Source organism: Lagopus muta, chromosome 1 (assembly GCF_023343835.1).
Source record: "Lagopus muta isolate bLagMut1 chromosome 1, bLagMut1 primary, whole genome shotgun sequence".
NCBI classification, from domain to species: Eukaryota; Metazoa; Chordata; class Aves; order Galliformes; family Phasianidae; genus Lagopus; species Lagopus muta.
In genome coordinates, this window is record NC_064433.1 from 14,068,782 (window position 1) to 14,086,501 (window position 17,720).

A 17,720-nucleotide genomic window follows, 5' to 3' on the forward strand; every position below is an offset into this window, starting at 1 on the left:
TTAAAAATCTATTTCCTACACTTTTTTTTAGTTTATTGCTTCTTTTTCTTTCATATAATTTCTGTTCTCCTGTTTTTTATATTTGAAGCCTGAATGCTTTAAACTGTTTCATTTCGTTCTTTCATGCAGTCACATCTAATTTTTATATATTTTTTTTTCTTCCTTCTGGGCTTGTAGTTTTTTTTATTTTTTAATAAACTACTTTAAGGCCTGTGGTATTCCAGTAACAGTTATATCATCAAACTTACATTCACCTTATTTGTAATCTCTTTCTTTATATTAAAAACATAGCAAGCAGTGAAAATAAATAAATTCTTAAGAATACAGCAGTACCAGCTTGTATTGGATTGTCTGCTTTCATCACTGTGCTGTTTGATGATTTGTGATCCCTAGGTGTGTATGTGCAGCTGTTTCTTCTCTTAAAGAAGAAACATTTCTCTTAAAATATGTAGTACTTTGTTCTTAAGCTAAGCTTAAGCTTTGTTCAACGTGGAAATTGGTTTAGGAAGTGCTTTGACCTGTGTCAGCTAACACCTAATTTTTACACATTTCAGTTGGTCAGTATACAAAATTTTTCAAAGATTGTCTGACATTGTGAGAAGACTTACTGAAATGGAGCTAGACTTGTGTAAGGGATCAGTAGTTACATTTTAGAAAGCTTTTACATGATGACCTATGCTACCAGAACCTAGTTTATTCTTAGGAAAGTTGTCTAAGGGGGGAATGGCTTTAATCTAAGGCGGAATGGTCTTAAACTGAGATAGGAGTGGTTTAGATGAGATATTAGGAGGAAGTTTTTCACACAGGGTGGTGAGGCATTGGAACAGGTTGCCCAAGGAGGCTGTGGATGCCCCATCCCTGGAGGCATTCAAGGCCAGGCTGGATGTGGCTCTGGGCAGCCTGGTCTGGTGGTTGGTGACCCTGCACACAGCAGGGGGTTGAAACTGGATGATCATTGTGGTCCTTTTCAACCCAGGCCATTCTGTGATTCTAATTATACTGTTCACTGATTAGCTCCTGTACCTCGCTGGCAGATCTTATGTAATTTTTCATTTTTACCAGATTAGATATCACATCAGTCACCAAATTTTCTTGTTACTGTAATATGAGATTTTCAGGGCTGCAACAAGAAAACTTAAATAAGAAATTCAGCATATCTGTGTCTGAATTCCTTATGACTACACTTCAGCGCTGCATGAATTCGAAAGCCATGAATCTGGATGTAGGAGCAGTGAGATAGGTGAAAATAATATTGGTAAATGCAAGGTACTTTCAGGTTCCCCTTTCTTCTGAGCCTTTGAGGGAGATATCTGAGCATTTCTTTGTCAGTAATAAGGGAAATATACAGATGTACATACACATTTTGTGTTGTGTCATTTTGTTTTTTTTAAATGAAACTTGAGGTTTTAATGTAATCTCTTCACCCGTGGAGATGGAGTCTTCTGAGGAATATCAAGCACTGTGTGGTTTTGAACTGCATAGAGGGACCATGAGTTGTGAGGTGCTTGAAGACTTTTGGGATCTGAAACAGCCCATTAACCATGGGAGTTAAAGAGTTTTCCTCCATTCCTCAAAATAGAATGTCTTTAAGGAGTGCACTTTAGAAAGTAGCTAATCAGAGGATTTGTTTTTAGCTAAACATCAGTTAAGAAGTTCTATTAGCTGTAATGGTTTTACTTCCAACTTTTGATTTTACTGTGTTTTCTTGCTTGCAATTGCAGTTATTGCACAGCTTAGACAAAAACTTGAAAAACTACAGGGCAGCAAACTTCCAGAAAGTTTTAGAGTCCCATATGACCCTGGGCTAAGAGCAGGAGCCCTAGTGGTAAGTATATTTTGAGTTTCTACAAATCCTTTTTGAAAAAATTCTCCTATCTGCAAGTACGTTTCCTTTGGTAAAAACATCTAAAGACCTTATTTCACTGTGAGTGTGATGACATTTCATGGCTTCAAAAAAGTATTCTTCCTAATGCTAATGGCATTTTTCTAAGTGAGATGACATGCTACCATGTGGAAAACAAAACACAAAAACAACTCCTCTTAAAAAATTCTAATAATTAAATGTCAGTTAAATTGAAGATTTAACAGGTGGCTGAATTCTGTTTATATCAAATGCCTGTATAAAACTGTTTCAGCAGACTGCGGAGATTTTAGGATGTTCAGTTTTTCTTCTTACTTTCCTTGCCTTACCTGAAGGATGTGTCTGACCTTCACGTGTCTTTAAGGTTTATTTGAGACCTCAGCCTTACTAACACAAACGTTTTCCTATTTCTGATTTTTTCAGTATCTCTGCTGACTGTGTTGCTTTTATTAAAAAGTGCATTAACATTTCGCTAGAAATATGTTAAGAAACACCTGTTTCCTCCAGTGCTGTCATGTGATTGTCGAGGTCTGTGCCAATTCCTATGTTTTGCACTTAAAAACATGATGAATAAATCAGCAGGTGTATTGTGACAGTATATTTGCTCTTGAAGCTACTGTGCTATGTGAAATTTGGGTAAAGAAACACAATGAAAGCTCTTTAGTTGCACCTGATGCGCAGCCTACAAGAAAGGAATCCTTTGGTTTTTCTCTTAGCTAAGAACAGATGAACCATCCAGTTTAGGAGATGGCAGTCAGCATTCTCGTCTAGGTGACTGATAGCTGTTTTCCAAGTCCATCCATGTTTCTGTTAAATAAGCCCTTGCCTTGGTAGCAGCGTGTAGGCCTGTCTGCTTTCAAACTGAAAGAGCTGAACACCTCCCAGCTGAGGACCACAGAGGTACTGTCTGTACAGAAGTCAACTGAAACAATATTTACTCAGAAATACAGCATTTCTGATAACTTCAGAAGCTTAATTTAAATAATTATAATTTTTGTAGGTTTGTACATGTTTAATTTTGAATATTTATTTTGTTAAGTTTTTGACAAAAAAAATGGTCTTCAAAATAAAATATCTTTGAGGCTTTTCTAGTTTTCCCTTACTTTGGAAGTGGGCAGCCCTTCCAAGGTCTTCCTAGGTATATGAAGTAACTGGTTTACAAAGAAAAGAAGCTATGTCCAAAATAGATGCACCTGTTTTGTTTTTTTCTATGAACAGAAATGTTTGATACAACATTTGATATTGGCAAGCTTTTATTTTGTCTTTGTTCTAGCAAGTGTTACTTGTCCATGAGCTTAAAATCCTCACAGCCTGAAATTTGAATAGTCTAAACCAGATATTAGTAGCAAAACTGGTGTTTCAAGTTAAGTTCAAAGCTGTAACAGTTTTTCCCCTTTTAATAGAAATAATGATAAAAGCTGTTTTCTTTTAAACTCAAAGTTCAGAACCTCAGTCTGTGAAACGTGAATATTCTGAAATACTCTTTCCTGAAATCATCACTTCTGTCAGCTCTCAAACACTGGTGTGCAAATGCTTTTTTTATTTTATGTGATTTTACTGTAATTATTCCAGAATAGGAAGTATTTCGTACCACAGTTGTATGAGACATAATCAGATGAGAAAACGTTAGAAATAATACAATTTCAGTAGTTTCATTGCTGAACTTCTCAAGAGTGAAAAATTAGTAAAACTAAATGAGTGTTTATTCTGTTATTTTATGAATTGCTGTGTTAAATTACTTTCACAAATGCCATTTTCACGTGAATTTGGCTGCACAATTTTCTAAGGAAAGTGAGTAAAATCAAGGAGTCTGTAATAACTGAGATCTCTAAAAGTCACAAGGGTAGACAATATGGCAAATTGCATTGGGTGACTTTCCTGTTTTGTAAAGCATCTCAGAATGCTCTGCGGCAGTTTCCCAGTGATTTCAGAAGCTCTTACTCCTGGCTTAAAAGTTCTTTCTGTCTGAAACAGATTTACAAGTTAAAATCAGTTGCAGAGAGTCAAGGCTTATGTTTCCCTTCATCATGGGCAGTGTTCAAAGCTTTGCAGGTTCAGTGAGGATTTCTCTGGCAATGGAAAACCATCCTTTACATGTATTTTCAGTGTGTTTCTTGTGGTTTAACTGATTGGAAGTTGGTGAACTACTCTCTAGCTGGTGTATAAGAAGGTTGGCGTGCTGATGTTGGAGCACAGTGCCTAACGATAAACGTCTCTTTCACAGATAGAAAAATGTAAAGTAATGGCATCCAAGAAGAAGCCCCTCTGGCTTGAGTTTAAATGTGCAGATCCAACTGCTCTATCAAATGAAACCATAGGCATCATCTTTAAACATGGAGATGACCTCCGTCAGGACATGCTTATTTTACAGGTAAGATAATGCTGTATTGGAGGAATAAATTGAATATGTAAATATTTTTAAATTGTTTTACTTTCCAGAGGAGGATATGCTGTCTACTTAAAATAGGAGGCTTTCATTTTGTAAGCTGTATGGCAAGCTGATAGCAAAAACAGGATCTTCTTTTTTGTACTACTGTGTTTTAAGTTACTGTTACCTTTCTTTCCTGCCATATTCCACACAAACTTAGTATTTTGGTGTTCTAGAGAAGAAGTCTGTTATTTAGTGCAAGATGGCTTGTTTTTCTGATGAAGAATTTTTTTCATTGGCGTATGTGATAGGTGAAATTACAAATGGAAAAATAATGATAGATAGAATTACTGTAGTAATATTTCAGCGATTGCTCTGACAAATGGGGTTGTTAGCATTTGCAGAGATATTTATGGTGGAAAATGGATATACTGGCTAATGTGTTCAATCTCATGTAGAAATCATAGAAAACACTTATTAATACCTTGTAAGCAATAGAGGTTGCACAGTCACAGGACAGGTTAGGAAAAAAAAAAACACCCTGATTCTGTAACTGATAATCTTGAATGGCTGCACACTTTCTATGTTCTTCTCTTAAGCCACAAAATAGACAAGTAAGTTTAGCCTCATGTCAGAAGTCTGTGCAGTGTTATTTGTCTAAGTAATAAATAATGTCTGAGCAATGTAGATTAGATCCTGGAAAGAAATCTTTATGCTTAAGATGATGAAGGCACTCTCAGGTGCCAGAGAAGTTGTGGATGTGCTTTCTGTACAGAGAAGGCCAGGTTTGGTGGGGCTCTGGGCAGCCTGATCTAGTGAAAGGTGTCTCTGCTCATGGCAGAGGATTGAAACTCGATAATCTTTAAGGTCCCTCCTGACCCAACTCATTCTGTGATTCTTTGTTTCCGTGAACTTGCAATAACTTTGTGCATTCCTTTTTGTTTTTGCTAGATTCTTCGAATTATGGAATCCATTTGGGAAGCAGAATCCTTGGACCTCTGTTTGCTACCATATGGCTGTATTTCTACAGGGAACAAAATAGGTATGAGAACACAGTGTAATTAGAAATTCAAAAGATTATAGTTACAGAAGTTGTGTACAGGAGGAGTATTCAGTATACTCTGCAGTCCAGAAATCAACATCAGTTTCTTTACCTTTCTGTGAGCAGCCTTCATTTGTCTCTTAGCTGTGGTTTCTGCTCTTTCTGATGGATATCTTTATACTGTTAGACTAGCTTAAGTGATTGTGCTTTCTTTGCTAATCCAACTGTTGAATCCGGCTGTAAGTTTCTCTTTAATAACAATATTTGATATGAAAAAACAGTGAAAGCAAGTGACTTCCTTAATATGTGTTTTAATGTGCTAATAAAGATGAAATAGAGAAAAAGAGTTAAAATAGAAAAACATTTGTGTTTTTTCCTGACCTGAAACTCCATACCCTGTACTTCCTAGAAGCAGCATCATCACTTGATGGAATGTTCAGGCAGTATTTGTCAGTAAGCATGAGTTCATGCAGTGGAGGTTTTCTATTTTGTAGAGTTCATAATGGGAGAAGTCAAGGGGTTCCTTGAAATTTCCCGGAGAACTGTGTCGTGGTATGTAGAGCAACCTGATAAGCTTGGCAGAAGTCCACTTACATCCAGAAATACCAAACTGATACATAATGTATACATCCCGACGGCTCCATGACTCACTGTGTTGGGTTTGCATGTATTATGCACCCTAGCACACCCACGTGGCACAGTTTCCCAGTATTCAAATAACAGGGAATTGACTGTCACAGTTAATTCTGCTGACCAGTTGTCACACAGCTGGCTGGAGGAAAGCCTCCTCACTGCAGAAAAATTGGCTATGCCCAAATTAAGCTTTCGTGCTGAAAAGAATGCTTTGGCTGATATGAACTATTCATCAGTGAGACAGATTAGCAAGTAGTGCTCTGCGCTTACTCAGATCTTGAACATCAATAAAAAGTAGCAAGTTTGTTAACACCTGTTATCTATGTAGCTGGCAGTATGATAGGAACTGCATGGAGTGGTAAAGTCATTACAGTATGAATGCTGCCACTTATTTCACATGATCTCCAGCTTTTTAATTGTTTTATTTTTTTTGCAGTATATTTTGCTTTACAGATGGAATAATGTTAAACTGAGTCCCAGTGAAATTAAGAACTCTTTTAAATAATCTGCAGTGTACTTCCTCTCCAAAATTGCCACGTAACATTTTTATCATTCTTTCTTCTGGCTTCAAGATTTCTCAGGAGTGCAGAAAGCCCAGCTCACTGATGCAGTACTTGGAAGTGCAACACATAAGTGTTTCTTTTCTTCTCATATAAGTGTTTTTAAAAATAAAGAAATCGTATTGATAGAATTCTAATAAAGTCAAAGGAAATGGTCATGATATACCAAAATATAAACTATGCTTAAACTGTAAATATAGGTCATTTTTTTAACCTTCTAACATTTTTTTATATTTTTATAACAAATGTAATGCTTTCTTTCTTATCTTGTTTAAAATCATCTTAAGGCAACGTAATATTTTAAATTAATGGAGGAAGGTGTAGGAATTCTGTCAGTGGCCATTGTGTTCTTATATTCAACTTACAGACTTCAGTATTCTGTCTTAAATTCTTAATGGGTTCCCCATTCTGTGATCTCAAGGAAATAATCGTTTATTTTTGTAGATGCAATGGGGAGGGAGATGTAAGAATTCAGCATCCCCCCAGCACCATGGTGGGGCCATGGTTAATCACATCCACACTTCACTTCTGTGTGGCTTGCTGAAAATACCTGTAGCCTAAATTAGTAATATGCACTGTGGGACACCTTGAAACACAGCTTATGCTTGTTTGGAACAAAACCAAAGTGGTGACATGCAAATTTTCTTTCACAGTATTTTTGATGGTTTTCTTCCAAACTGCTTCTTCCCTTCCTCTTCATATTTTCAAGAAACTTAGGACAGTTTATGTGTGTTTACACAAGGACAATACCCCATTTTACAACGAAAAGAGGGAAACAGACAGATGTCCTACAGATTTCCTAACACCTGGATGGTATCCCCTCCTGTGTAGATCTTTCCCAGTCTGTTGAAGACATCTGTTTTCAACACAGTTTGCAGTTCTGGAAATGTCCACTGCTGCTGCCAAATAGACCTCAGGAGGAGGAACTTTCTCTGCCACGTATCATGGGTGAACAGTCGTACCTTCCTATCTTTCCCGTTGGCATGGCCATATGTTCGTGGTTTTATGAGGCAGTTTTCACTACTTACTGTGCTGGATCACTGCCAAATTTAAAAAGCTCAAGTTGGCACATAATGTAAAAGTCACCTGCCTCAGTACCGCAGATCCCCAGTAACAGGCAGCACTGTGCTTTTGCTGCTTTCTGCTCAGATGAATGCAGCCCAGTTACTGAAGTCTTCTCTAGGACTAACCATACCTACTGAGAGGCGTATCTATTTAGAACGATCTGCTGGGAGAGATGCACTATTCCAGCACATACCTGAAATATTTGCTTAGGCAGAATAAGCTGTACAACATTCTGTCTAGGTTTTGTACTGCTGTTTTAGCTCTACAGCAGAGAATGATCAGTAAATGGTTGTCATTAGCATCCGCTCTAAAATCTGTAGGCTTTTCACACTGCTGAACTACACAGCTATTCTGGGAGAACTTGAGAATGCAAAGAGAAGCAAAAGATGTCTCCTGTAACAGCTCTGCTCCCCCAGAATCAAGAAGCTGTTCACCAGCAGGGGGAGATTTGTGAGCACAGGCAGGAGAAACCTTTCCAACAGCTGGAATGTGATCTGGAGCTCCTGAGAGACAAACAACAGCCCAGCAAACACAGACCAAAGGACAGTGCTATTCAGTTCGGTGGTTTACAGAGGTTGTATTTCCACAATAGTGTTGGTAGGGGCTCTGGCTGACTTCAGCTGGGAGTGGGCAAGAGGCAGTGTTGCTTGTAAAATAAGTGGATGCTCACAAGCTATTGAAATTATGCAGAAGGTTTAGAATGCAGTTTAAAATATTATTTTGTGTATTTTTTATGCTTTGATATAAATTTAATATAAATTCTAGTTTTTTCTTTGTTTTCTGTTAGGAATGATTGAAATTGTGAAAGATGCTACAACAATTGCCAAAATTCAACAGAGTACAGTTGGCAACACTGGTGCATTTAAGGATGAAATACTGAACCAGTGGCTCAAGGACAGATGTGTCATTGAGGAGAAGGTGAGTTCTTTGAGTTTTCCTCCCCTAAAGTGGGATGGGGGGTTATATCAGAAGGAGGGGAGAAATGCAAAACTCATGGGTTGAAATAAAGACAGTTTAATAGGAAAGAAAAGGAGAAAAAGGAAAAGAAAAAAAGCATCAAAAAACAAACAAACAAAACAAGTGATGTACAGTGTTATTGCTCATCACCAGAGCTGAGTGATGCCCAGCCAATAAAAGCCCTCCCCAGCTAACTTCCTAGGTTTTATGGTTAAGCATGATGCAGTATGCTATGGGACATTTCTTTGGCCAGTCTGGATCACCTGTCCCGCTTCTGTCCCCACCCAGCTTCTTGTTGGGATTCTCATTGATAGAGCAGTGTGAGAGGTCAAAAAATCCTTGACTTACTATAAGGACTGCTGAGCAACAACTAAAACATCCATGTGTTATCAACATTATTCTCATCCTAAATCCAAAACAACACCAAATAGATAAACAGATAGGTAGATAAATCTACCCTAGCTATACCCAGGTCACAGAGTTTTTGAAAGCACCCTAGTAAATGAGAAGCATAGTGTGTGTTTAGAGTTGTGTTACTCACGGGTTTGAAAAATCCATTCATTTCCCTGCACTCAGCTGTGCATGTCTGTGGAAGAGCCTTCTGCATCCAGCTGGCAGCTGGGCTTCTGAGTTAGAAAATGCTTTAGAAATGATTCCTTTGTCAGTGGTATATAGAAGTGATACATGAGGAGCAGATTGAAAGGACATATAGGAACACTGAGAGGCACTGTGGTTTTAGAGGACTGAAGTACAGATTTGGGTACTCGTAACTCCTTTGCTTAGGTTCAGTGACCTGTTTGAGCTTTATTTTCTCAGAAAGTGTGGACTACTATGTGCTAATTTTATTTGGCTTAGAGAGTACAGCCTGTTCTCACAGCATAGCGAGTGCATTGCAGTGCTGTGATCGTTATCTCTGCTGTGCAACAGTGTACTTTATAAGACAGTTTGTTTGACTTTTGGTTGATACACATCAACAGAAAGGCATATTAATTTGAGAATGACTGAAGGAACATTTCTAACACTGAAGCATTTAACATCTCTAAAATTATTTTTAGTTTCAGGCAGCTGTGGAAAGGTTTGTTTATTCCTGTGCTGGCTACTGTGTGGCAACCTTTGTTCTTGGAATAGGAGACAGACACAATGATAACATTATGATCACAGAAACAGGTGAGTCTGGGTTTTTTGGGGGGAATTTCATAGAAGAGGGGACTATCTACACCTCACAAGGTTTAAGTTTTAATCTAATAAGTTATGCATATAGTAGTGAATGAAGGTAAAGAATCCAGTTCTGTCACCATTACTTTCAAATTCAGATACTTCTATGATATTGAAACCTATCGTTACCCTTTTTGGGCCTTTGTATAAGATTAGATATTTATTTGATGGAGTGACAGCATCAGTGGACAATTGATGTTGTCTGCCTTGACTTGTGCAAGGCTTTTGACATGACCCTGCACCACACCTTTATCTAAATTGTAGAGATACGCAGCTTGGAAGGCCAGCAATGTTCTGGGCTGCATCAGAGGAGGTGTGGCCAGCAGGGCACAGGAGATGGTTGTTCCCTTCTACTCTGCCCTTGTGAGGCCCCATCTGGAGTACTGTGTGCAGGCCTGGGGTTCCCAGCACAGGAAGGACGTGGAGGTGTTTGAGCAGGTCCAGAGGGGGACCATGACGATCAGAGGGCTGCAGCACCTCTCCTATAAAAGAAAAGCTGAGTGCGTTGGGCTTGTTTAGCTTGGAGAAGAGAAGGCTTCGTGAGACCTCATTGTGTGGCCTTCCTGTACTTAAATGCAGCTTAAATGGAGGAATGGTACAGACTTTTTACACAATCAGATAGTGATAGGACAAGGAGGAATGGCTTAAACTAAAGCAGTGGGCATTTAGACATAAATTACTTACTCAGAGAGTGATGAGGCCCTGGCACAGCTGCCCACAGAGCTGTGAGTGCCCCATCCCTGCAAGCTCTCAGGCCCAGGTTGGATGGGGCCCTGGGCAGCCTGAGCTGGTGGGGGGCAGCCAGCCCATGGAAGGGATTGGGGCTGGTGGGCTTTAAAGTCTCCGACCTAAGCCATTCTACGTTAATAATGCTGTTCTTTTCCAAGGATGAGTTTGTTACAAAGTAAGTAATCTGGCCTTGCGAAACAAAAGTTTATGTCTAGATTTAAGATCTAAAAGCCAAAAGGTTTTAAAAGTAGACAGATAGTCATTTGTCTGGAGGGTGAAAGGGGTTGTGAGTGGGATTGTATGTGCTGTCAGAATGAAAATATTATTGGACTGTGATCGCTTCAAACTGTTTATGTACCTTTCCAGAAAATCCTAGAAAATAAGTATACATGGAGTGTGGTATTTTGTTACTGAGATCTGTGGAATGGTGTGTCACAGAACAAAAGTGCCAACAGTTCAAACATGAGCATACTAAATGAAATGTCAACAATTTAAACATGAGATATTAAAGCATATTAAAGCACGGAGCTAAGCATACTTGTCAAATTGTCAAGGGATTGCACCTTTAATGATTAATCTCACCTGCTGATGAGCCAGAAGAAGCTGCCAGCCTCTTCTGTACTCTGTTACACCATTGTTTGTCTTCTTTGCTGGGAAGCTCTTCCGTGCCAGCCAATGAGAGCTACCTCAAACTTGAGTTGCTAGCTACCTTGTAAGGGTGGCTGCATGTGGTCACCTGACCAATTGGCTAATGCAGGAGCACCAGATGTGTTTCTGGAAGGTTGCTGGTCTTTATATAGTGGACTGTTGTCTACTGAACAGTCTGTCTCTGTTCTTCAGGAGGACGTTGTCAGGAACGTGCACAAGTGACTTAATGGGTCAGCACAACCTGGTCGGCTGTGAATAGTCCATTGAAATCTTTAAGAACCAATGTGTGATAAATCAGATTTCTTTGTAGAAGTTGGCTATGCAGATGTGTTACATGAGCATGCTATTGTCCTTTTGCCATGCCTGAGGAAACAAACTTCTCCCCACATGGCTGCACGCCTCCTGAAAGACCCTAAATTTTTTTGTATTACAAACTTTGGGATTACTTCCTTACGGACATCCCAGGGAAGCACCCCAGATTGAGCTGCACATATGAAGGCATTCTATCTGGCCTAAGGAATTCAGTTCCAGTTTTACGAGCTCGTGACTTCCTAATTAGTCTTTACATAATGCAAGGAGACAGAAAATACTTTTGTTTTTAGTCAGAAGACCATATATTTAATATTAATCATATTGTAGTTAAAGTTTTACCAGCTGAAGGATGAAGAGAGGAAGTACCCTGAAGGCAGAAATGAGCTAATTGAAGACTACAATTAAAAAAAAAAAAAAAAAAAAAAAAAAAAGTTCACCAGAAATCCTTGTGGAAAAGAAGACAAAGAAATGCTTTAATTTCAACATTAATCTATATATATTAATAGTACTGATATTAACAGTACTGTGTATATTATGTACTAGCAGAAAGTGCATGATAGGTCAGTAGAAAGGGGGACAGTAAAGGAAATGTTATTTGTTTATAGTCAGGAGCAGATTAGCCAGAGTTTAACAGGAGCTGTCTGGAACAACAGAAGGGAGAAGGAGGTGACTGAGAGGTCTGCAGAATATGTCAGCACTGGGGTAGGTTGTGAGGACTCAAAAGGTGGCTGAAATGCTGGCGCATGTAAGGATGGTACATGTCAGGATTGCTGTTAAGTAACGTCCTACATCATTCAACGTTTTGTCTTCTTGTGTGTATATGCCATTATTACAAATGCATGTTTTTAAGTGAACATACTCTTTTATCCTTACATCTTGTTTGCCAGTGAAACTAATAAATCAATCTAAAGAGCAGCAGGCCACTCCAGTCCTGTAGGTGTAGCACTCCTTAAAAGTGAAGTTTTTCATCACTTTCCCAGGACCTGATACTATACTGCAATCTCAAAGTTATCCATAGTGTGGGAAACTTATTCTGTACGCTGCAGGAGGATATATAAACTGGTAATACAGGTATGTGAAGAAGAAGCGTGTTCTAGTTCCAGAGTTACTATGAATTAGTGCCATAATTGACAAACTTTTCCCATGTAGTGATGTGCTGGGATCTGATTGTTATGGATTTGGAGGCACAAGCTTTCCTCATTTCGTGATTGAAAAGCTGTGAGTGTATGTTTAGAAAACATAGCAGGCCTACCTGGTTTTAACAACTGCCAAAGACAAAAAATAATTTCACTAAGAAAACACAATTATGTATTAAAAAAAAATAAAAAGAGAGAAAAAATAGTCTTTTTCTGCTGAACTGCAGTCGTAGTTTAGGCCTACAAATGGTTTTGGAAATACAGTAAATGCATATGAGTGTTCTTGGCAATTTATTGCATTTGAGCCTAATTGTGACTTCTTTTTATAAAGGTAACCTTTTTCATATTGATTTTGGCCATATTCTTGGGAATTATAAAAGCTTCCTTGGAATTAATAAGGAAAGAGTTCCTTTTGTGCTGACTCCAGATTTTCTGTTTGTCATGGGGACCTCGGGAAAGAAGACAAGTCTCCATTTCCACAAATTTCAGGTAAAGTGAATATTTAACTGTAAATGAATTAAGTGGCATTTTTTGCCCTCTGAAATGAGCATTAGTGCCTTAGACTTCAAAGCTCTGTGCTCCTGGGTATTGCATTAATATAATTTACTGAATCATAATACATTTCTGGGTTATTTTAGCTCTAAAAGAGAACACTATCTGTAGGATTAGGGGAACTAGGATGCAAACAGCCATGAAGCCACAGTAAAGAGCTTCAGCTAGCTGCAGTCAGGCAGGCAATCTTTTCTTCGTTTCTTGTTTAGATTGAAAATACTTTGTAAGGGACATCAGTATGTAGCTGCAGAGAGACAGCGTTAAGCAGAGTATTCTGTATGGTACAAGTCAGTGTTCCTCAGCTGGCTGTGTCACTGTTACTCCCTCCTGTTTCTGCCCCCTTATCCTAGGGCTGGGCCTGCTGCATCTCGACAGTGCTTTACAGTAATCTTAGACCGTGTACGATTCTGGTTTTGTAAACTGAGCGGACTGTTGTAGTAGGCGGTAAGGAGGCTTTATCGGGATGTCACGCATCAGGACCTCCCCTGCTCTGTGATGGATTTATGACACATGCTTTAGGGGCGTAGACAAAGCACGTAAGGCATATAAATCGCTGTGTAGTTGCAATAAACACCATTTGCTACTCCTCATATTGGTGTCTGTGTAGCTAATGGCCCTAGCCATTCGCTAGTCCTAGACGGCCTGAGCCCTTCAAAACGGGGGCAACGGTGGACTGAACTCTGTGAAAGAGAACAGTGTTAAAAATCTATTCTATTGCAGTTCGTTCAATTTTAAGTGAGCTCCTCCAAAACAAGTTGTGATTTTGTAATCTTGTGACAATGAGAGAGCAAAGCAAAATGCTGTTTAGTATGTTTAATGAAATGTCTGAGAGAATGGCTGAACAAAGGTAAATAGATGTTGGGCTGGTCTTCATTCACACATCATTAGGAACTTTAAATTTGCGCTTGACTAGAAAGGAGGTTCTCTATGTTACCCAAAGTCTCCTCCAGAATGCAGATCAGAGCAGCAGCCTGACTTCAGTACTCAGGATTCCCTTTGGATGGACCATTCCCTCTGCCCTACCTGCTGCAGAGTCTGCTTTTTAACACTGAGTACCTGTGGGGTAGTGGGCAGGTTGGGCAGGTCCCAGTGAACATACACGTGGTTGTTCAGCAAATAACCAGGCAAGTGTCATTCTTGAGTCCAGACTTCTAAAAATAACTATAAACCACCAGGTGCCATTTTTGAGTCTTTCTTTTGCACAAGGACTAGCTTTGGAAGTGGGAATGCTGAGCCCATGCTCTTAAAGAAGTCCATCAGCTGTACTTCATACAAGAAGGGTGGCACTACTCAGTCATCAGCCATGTGGGCTGGGACACCCATCTAGGCTACATCAGTATGTAGAACACCTCAGTTCTGGAAGCAGGAAATAGTTGAAAATATGAAAGTCTGCTGGTGGAGAACTGGAAGACTGGCAAGTTCTTAGCATCTGTCGTGAGGAGATGTTGTGTTCATATATATGGATCTTACAGCTTTTCAGAGAATGTATGACCTTTACTTCAGCAGTCCAAATGCTTAAGTAACAGGAGGTGACTTTGGTCTGAGCTTCTTTTCAGTAAGCCCTCATCATATAGAGCAATCCTGAATGTATTTATTTTTCTACTGCAGTACAAATTTCTGAAGTAAATACTGCTACCGTCCCACTGGTGCAGAAATGCCACGACAGTGCCAGTGTCAGTTCCATTCGTGTCATTAACCAGAGGAACAGTGCTTAATGTGCTGTACCGTTGTGAGCAGTGACCGTGACACATAACCTGCTCATCTGATGTGGGATGATGTGGGCATAGACAAACAATAATACGGGCTGAAAAAAAAGTAAGTTTGTGTACAGTTCTGCTGCGTTCCAAACTGTATGCAACCTACTGTACTGTACTGGTAATGCCTTAAGGGATTCAAAAAGAAAGTTGAAAGCAAAATACTTCTGTATAAGTAAAATGATGACACAGAGCAAGATAAGCATTTCCTATCTTGCTGTAAAAAAAGTGTGTTTTAATTATATTTTCAGATAACAAATGTAAACAAAATGAAAGCCTTGCTTTCCAACCAGCAGGTTGTGTCATGTTCCCAAATAGCGAGGGATTCATTCAGTGTGCCTGCTGACTCATGCAAGCAGTAATGGAAAAGTCTCGGCATTTATCCATCATTAATTTTTAAGAGCATCGCTCATTAATTTGTGCTTCAGCTACATTAAATATGTTGTACTTTAGAAGAATGCTTTGTTTTCACAGGCTTCAGTCTCCTTGATATTCTAAAATACCCATGGGTTTGTCTGGCTTTATGTCCTGTCACCTATTGGTCCCTACAGATGTGTCAGACACAACTGCTACTGCAGGTATAACTACACAGCTGATTTTCAGGCCCCCTGCAGCAGGGTACAGCAGTTAGTGCTGTGCTGGCACTGCTGCACTGTTAAAGCTGGTGACTTCTTGCTTCTCTTAGCTCTTACTCCACATTTTGCTTCCCTTTTTGCTCTTTTCACAATAACTTTAAAAAAAAATTAGATGCCAGAGGCTACTAATGAAATGACAGAAATGTTTAGTAGAAAACATCATTTGATAAGCATGATTTAATCTGAGAAGACAATTATTTCTCTGTCTCATCTGTGAATTTTTCAGCTGCCTCAATACTGTCCAGATTTCTCTTGCTATGAGTGTGAAACGTGGTGGCATTTCCTTTCCAGCTTTGGCTGAAGCCCATGCCACTCTTTTACTCCTATGTATGTTTTCCTTCATGTCTTACATGTAGGAACCCTTCAGAGAGCCTTATTGTAGATCTCCCTAGACTTTTGAGCTTTGTCCACCAAGTTATTATTACGTGTAGTTAGCCTAAATTTCTCTTTACTGCTTTTGCCATTGAATTCATTTTTATTCATTCTGTCTCATTTATTTCATTCATTCGTTTTTCATTACTTTACCCTGCAGACTTGATGTTACAGGGGTCTGTGGTTTCAGTACTGATCTAATCATTTCTTCTGGTTGTGCCACTTGCTTGCAGAATCCAATGTATTTGACTGTCAGACAAAGGTGACAGAAGGAAGAAGGATGTACACTTCATCACTGAAGGCCTGTATAACAGAACTTGGGCACTCCATGTTATACAAACACTTGACCCTTAGGAAACTAATACTTAAGAACAGATTCAAGCTCCCAGAATAACCCATTGTTGTCTCATGGACAAGTTGGGGGTGGTTTCTCCTCAGCTCCTCTCATTTGGCCTGTGGCTTTGATTAGTTAACAGCTTTCTTCCTAATCCCATGGTGTGCACATAGCCCTGACACGCACTTGTGTCACTTTTGGTTCCCACTGCCTTTCTCAGAAGTACAGAGATGACTTTTACTGGGAGATGTTAATTCCAAACTCCATTCAGCTCCTGTCTGCATAAATAACTATAACAAGGAGGTGCAGATGTTTTAAATCCTTTGAATTCTTTCGAGGACAGTGATGCCAGTTTCTTGACTGCATAATTGTTTTTCTGTCTCAGACACCTTCAGCAGTGAGATGTATCATCCACAAAGAAATGCAAAGCCTCCTTTGATACGACTATAAAGAGCAGAGCTTTCATCTCTTTCAAGAGAAACAAAAGCCACACTAACTCTAGTGACAAGATTTCCCTGTTTGAAGTCGATATACATAAGAATTTTTTTCTTGGTGTCATGAAGTGAAAATAATCCCTGTGAAAAGTTGATTGTGTTTTCCATTGTAAACTGTGCTTTGGCCACTGCAATTCATCTTCTGCTTTGCCAGAGCTGAACTGACATTAAAGTTCTCATCTTATTTCAGGACAGGATTTATTAGGAAATGTAAGGGGCCCAAGAAATAGGGGAAAAAATGAAAAAGAAAAAAACCTTGCAGACAGATGTTTAAAATATCATCTTTCTTCCCTTGTGTTTTCCTGACCTGTCTGCTCATTTGTCTGACGTCGCTGGTGTGAGCAGTGATAGATGTTAAGGTTATTTGTGCCATTCTTACTGTTTCTGAGGAAGAAAAAAACTACCCACTGTGTCAGAAATAACCAGAGTTCTACAGAGCTAATGAGATTTGTTAGAAAGGTATACGAAAATATTTGAATTGCATAGGACTTTTAAAATTAATTCAATAAATTTGTGGAAAGGTTTATCTGAATCTTTATTTGGGTAAAAATCAGTGTTGCTTCAGGTTAGGTTTTAATAGCAACAACCTTCTTGGAATTATTTCTCATCTCTTCCCATTACTGCATTGCAGGCCTAATTTAACTTCCTCATTTTGATTTCTAACGTTTGATTGCTTTTCCTTAAAATGTTATTTTAAAAAATAAATGAGTAATGAATTCAATGTAAGAAATAATCATTCTGATTTATGGATTAGTCACTTATCATTAACCGTTCTTTCCAAAGGTATTTCATGTTTTTCTAAGCTGCAGAGATTTAATTCTTCTAAAGTTTATGCTGCTAAGCACAAATTACTTATATATGGAAGTGAAAAAAAAACCAAAACAGTAATCCCTTGAATCCAATAGGACAGTACATAACCGTGGCAGTCCTAAAGCAAGGCAGCACACCTGTGTTTGAAGCAGAGCTGTGAGCTGGAGAGACGTGACAGAACACCACGCCTCGAGAGCCATCTCCATTAAACAAGCTGTCACCTCCGCAGATTTAAAGACATCC

General features: G+C 39.0%; 1 protein-coding gene across 3 annotated transcripts in view; it reads left to right on the forward strand.

Annotated features, from left to right (window-relative positions):
- The window catches only part of PIK3CG (phosphatidylinositol-4,5-bisphosphate 3-kinase catalytic subunit gamma), a 33,770-nt gene that overhangs the window by 13,586 nt on the left and 2,464 nt on the right, over nt 1-17,720 (forward strand). For 2 of the 3 annotated variants that reach the window (XM_048953412.1, XM_048953424.1), the window contains exons 5-10: nt 1,722-1,825; nt 4,086-4,232; nt 5,181-5,271; nt 8,317-8,447; nt 9,542-9,653; nt 12,858-13,015. In XM_048953412.1, the coding sequence (XP_048809369.1) occupies nt 1,722-1,825; nt 4,086-4,232; nt 5,181-5,271; nt 8,317-8,447; nt 9,542-9,653; nt 12,858-13,015 (743 nt within the window). Of the gene's footprint in view, nt 1-1,721; nt 1,826-4,085; nt 4,233-5,180; nt 5,272-8,316; nt 8,448-9,541; nt 9,654-12,857; nt 13,016-15,306; nt 15,411-17,720 lie in introns of all 3 variants that reach the window. The other variant, XR_007378630.1, reaches the window with a different exon arrangement.